At 59.1% G+C, this 4,674-nt stretch overlaps 1 protein-coding gene across 1 annotated transcript in view; it reads right to left on the reverse strand.

The window, feature by feature from the left end:
- CSRP1 (cysteine and glycine-rich protein 1) overlaps window positions 1-4,674 on the reverse strand; it is a 29,793-nt gene that overhangs the window by 9,046 nt on the left and 16,073 nt on the right. Inside the window, exon 2 of the mRNA XM_014533423.1 lies at window positions 232-355. Within this exon, the coding sequence (XP_014388909.1) occupies window positions 232-343 (112 nt within the window). The 5' untranslated portion in view covers window positions 344-355. The remainder of the gene's footprint in view (window positions 1-231; window positions 356-4,674) is intronic.

Genomic DNA, 4,674 nt, shown 5'->3' on the forward strand with positions numbered 1-4,674 from the left:
GCCCGCCGCCCCCTCCAGCCCCGGCCCTGGCCTGTGTCGGCTTGGAGAGCGGCTTCCAAGGGGAACAAAGGGCCCTTAAGTGCTTCCCGCACCCCCCAGCCGGGGCTGCAGCCAAATGTCAAGCTGTTTACATCCCACGGGGCCAGCTCCCTGGGGCTCCGACAGGCCCGGCCCTGGGGTGCCCCCCCCTCACCCCCGTGCCCATGGCAACCGCGGGCCAGGCCTACTCACTGCACAGGAAGCAGGATTTGTGGAAGCTGCTGCCTTCGCACTGCACCTCCTCGGCGAAGTACACCGTCTTCTGGCAGACCCCGCACTTCTTGCCTCCTCCCCAGTTGGGCATCGTGAACCTGGGCACAGAGACGGGCCTGAACCCCCAGGACCAGGGCACGCAGGCTGCCCGGGACAGACAGGCCCAGGAGAGACAGGAGAGAAGGCCGGCCCTGGCCGGTGTGCCCAGTGGTTAGGGCGTCGGCCTGCGGACCTTTTTCTTGGTGGCGACCCCCAACTTTCAGCCACAAAGCGTGGCCCGGCCTAACCTAACCATCCCTGGCTCCTGGCTCTCGGATGGACCAGGTTACACTGTATTTAGGGCAGTGATACAGAAGAAGGGAGCTGTGGGGGCTCAGAAGAAAGAAATAACCTGATTTTCTGAGAGAACCTTCTGGAAGCAGCCCCCCCCCTCCCCCCAGTGAGGAGAGGGGAGCAAGGGACTCTGGGTCGTTGTCCCCAGAGGGGCAGGCAGGCCCGGGAGGCGGCCGACAGCTGGGAACACAGAGCTGAGAGACAAAGAAACCCCAGTGTGTGGTGACCTCATCAAGCCACCAAACTCAGCCAAACCCTCTCTGCATTTTCCAGTTAAAGAAACCAACAAAAAAGAGAAAAGAAAAAAAAACAAATTCCCTTTACTGTTGAGCCAGTTCCTTTATGACCGAACACATCCCCAGGGACAGGGATTCCTAGGACGCAGCTTCTGGAATCTCTGTCTTAATCCACCCCCCCCACGGCTGCCTCAGCTCTACAACCATCAGTGGCTCCCTAGTGCCTGAGAACATCAAGCCCCCACCTCCCCCTTGAGGATCCCCCATAGCACAGCCTCCACTCACTTTCTAGCTCCATCACCTGTTCCTGCGCCTCACCCACTGGTGGTTTATTTTTTAATATTTGTGTTGATTTCCGAGAGGAAGGGAGAGGGAGAGAGAGAGAAACATCCATGATGAGACAGAATCATGGATCGGCTGCCTCCTGCAGGCCCCACACTGGGGATTGAGCCCGCAACCCTGACCGGGAATCGAACCGTGACCTCCTGGTTCATAGGTCGATGCTCAACCACTGAGCCCCACCGGCCGGGCTCACCCCCTTGGTGACTGAATCACTGAGTCAGCCCTTCAGTGCCCAGGGCAGGGCCTGGCCGGAGGAAGTGGTGGGTCAGGCCTGTGCAGAGCTAGGGGGGCTGCACGAAGCGGGGTGGGGGGGCTGGAGCTGGGGCCGCCATCCCTTCCCTCGCAGCTGTGACGGGTTACTGACCACTGCGTGCGGCCAGCTCCCCCAGCCAGGTCTGGATTGGCCACACTGACGCACGTCCCAGACACACCCGCAGGTAGGGTTTCCCCGACGGCACCTGACCATGCACCGTCCTCGGACCCCTCCTGGGGCCTGAGCTCCCTCATCCCCGGGGACAGCCCACAGGCCCCACAGTCCATCCCGCCCTTCCTGCCCTGGGGACTCCAGGGGCCCAGCTGCCTGGTTCAGCGAGAGTTCAGGGCTGCTGCCCGCCCGGCGAGGCTCAGGGGTTGAGCATCGGCCTAGGAACCAGGAGGTCCCAGGTTCGATTCCCGGTCAGGGCACAGGCCCGGGTTGTGGGCTCGATCCCCAGTGTGGGGCGTGCAGGAGGCAGCCGATCCATGATTCCCTCTCATCATGGATGTTTCTCTCTTCCTCTCTCTCCCTCTCCTTTCCTCTCTGACATCAATAAAAATATTTTTTTAAAAAGAGAAACCATCTCAGAGGTGGATGGTCCTTCAGTGCCTGGAGCAGACCCTCCTCTGCTCAAACCAGTCACGCGACACCCGGCTCCATCCTCCATCCGTGGCTCCGTGTCCAGTGGAAAAACCCCACCGCTCCCCAGGGCCACGACGTCTGGGCAGAGCCCAGGTCCCCACCCTCCCACCCACGCACGCGGTCCGGTCGGGACCTGCCAGGTGTTTGCGGAGTCGGAGACCTGCTCTCACGTTCCCTGAGCCCTGTGGTATCCGGCCAGGTACACGGGACCCAGCCCTTCCCGCAGGCCCCGGGTCAGGAGGGCAGCCAAGGAGAGGGAGGCGGGAGGAGGGGCCAAGGGCTCAGGGCCCAGGGCCCGTGTCTTGGAGGTGGCGCCGTCCGGCCCAGGAAGAGACCTCGCTGGAAAGGCATGGTCGCTGGCAGGGGACTCGTGGCCGACGTGGAGACCCCGGCTCAGCCTCCCCCTCATCTCAGGAGGACTCCTTATTTCCTTGTATATAGGGTGTCCCAAAATTCACGCAAGATTTGAGTTTTGCGTGAGCATTAACAACAACAACAAAAAATAAAAGCCTAATTTGACTTGGTTGATTGAATCAGATTCTAATATCTGTGGCCCTTTGATTTCAATCCCTTCCATTTGATAAGCATGACCAAGTACCAATGATGGCCCAGGAGCAGGGACAAGGAAGACCAATGAAGACCACGGCTTCGCGTCTGTGCCAGCAAAGCCGTGGAGGCCATTGACCCGATGTGCTATTCCACACATAACCCTATGCTGTGTACTTGATGAATCAATAAAAAATTTACAATTTTTAATTATAAACCTGTGTTTTCTATCAAAATTACTTCTTGCATAAATTTTGGGACACCCTTTATATTTGTATTGATTTTAGAGAGGAAGGGAGAGGGAGAGAGAGATACATCCATGCTGAGAGAGAATCATGGACCGGCTGCCTCCTGCACGCCCCCTACTGGGGATCGAGCCTGCAACCCAGGCATGTGCCCTGACCGGGAATCGAACCCTGACCTCCTGGTTCCTGGGTCAAGGCTCAAGGGCTGAGCCTCACCCGGCCGGGCTCACTAGGATTGCTTCGGAGCCCTGAACTCGAGTCTCTTCCCCAAGCAGGGAGCCGGCCTCATCCCAGGCCCGTGGCCCCCAGCTCTGCCGGCCCCCCAACGCCTGGCACCGCTCAGCTCTGCCCCCTGGGAGCTCAGAAATCTGAAGGTCGCCCGAGGTAGACGCTGGGGCCTGCGGTGTCAGAATCCCAAGACCCTTACAGGAAACCCTGCAGCATCATGCGTCTCCCGGAGGAATCGACGGATCAAGTTTCTTTGCTTTTCTCTGGAATGATGCCAACATCGAGGGGTAACCATCGGTTGATCCCGTGCTGACAGGTCTGAATGATTTCCCTTTAATTCCTTTTTAAAAACAAGCTACCGCCCAGCTGGCCCGGCTCAGCCGTTGAGCGTCGACCTGTGAACCAGGAGGTCACGGTTCGATTCCCGGTCAGGGCCCATGCCCGGGTGGGGGGCTCGATCCCCAGTGTGGGGTGTGCAGGAGGCGGCTGATCCATGATTCCCTCTCATCATGGATGTTTCTCTCTCTCTCCCCCTCTCTCTTCCTCTCTGGAATCAATAAAAATATACTTAAAAATTAAAAATAAATAAAACAAGTTAGCACTCTTCTCTTATTAAATAAAAAATAAGAAAGGGTGTTTGCAGCTCCGTCCGGGACGTCCCAGGTAACGAACGCGGGCGGGCACCCTGGGCAGGGGGCTCTGGCTGCCCGGGGGCTGGGCCGCTCCCCCTGCGAACCCCCCGGGAGGCCTGGAGGACTGACTCCGTGCAGCCTTCCTGGGGAAGCTCTGGAAATGCCAGAGCCGGGACGGCGGCCGCCTCCGCCTCCGTATTTGCACACTTTACCATACATGGGAATCCCTGGGCGCTGACGTCAGACGGATTCCTGGGAAGCAACGTCTGCAGCCAGGCGTCACCATGGCGATGACTGACACCTGGGAGCCCCAGGCTCCTTCTGTCAGCAGGACCCCGGCCCTCCCCGCCCCCACAGCTCCTGTGTGTGTGTGTGTGTGTGTGTGAGCCTGTGCGTGCCTTCCCTCAAGCGGACTCTGTTCCCGCAAACGTGGCCCCCAAATTCAAACACACATCAGACCTGACGAAACGTACCCACGGGGCCGGGCCAGTGTGGCTCAGTGGTTGAGCATCCACCTAGGAACCAGGAGGTCAGGGTTCGGTTCCCGGTCAGGGCACACGCCCGGGTTTGCGGGCTCGATCCCCAGTGTTGGGCGTGCAGGAGGCAGCCGGTCCGTGATTCTCTCATCATGGATGTTTCTCCCTCTCTCCCTCTCCTTTCCTCTGAGATCAATAAAAACATATATATATTTTTTAAATGCCGTTTCCCCTCACCTGGGGCTCACACTGCTCCTGGGAAAAGCTGGCTGGTGACTGTCTGCAAGGTTTGCACGTGTCCCAGTTCCTCCGCCACCAGCCATGCCTACCCCGTTCCCCGCCCACCTGTTTCACGGCTGAATATTTAGTGATCGCCACCCCAGGGTCAGCGAGGAGCTCCCAGCCTGCAGCTCCGGCCGGAACCCTGGCTCCCGAGACAGACGCTTGCCATTAAGAAAGAAAACACGGGGGCCAGGAAGGAAGGGG

Source organism: Myotis brandtii, unplaced genomic scaffold (assembly GCF_000412655.1).
Source record: "Myotis brandtii unplaced genomic scaffold, ASM41265v1 scaffold975, whole genome shotgun sequence".
Classification (NCBI taxonomy): Eukaryota; Metazoa; Chordata; class Mammalia; order Chiroptera; family Vespertilionidae; genus Myotis; species Myotis brandtii.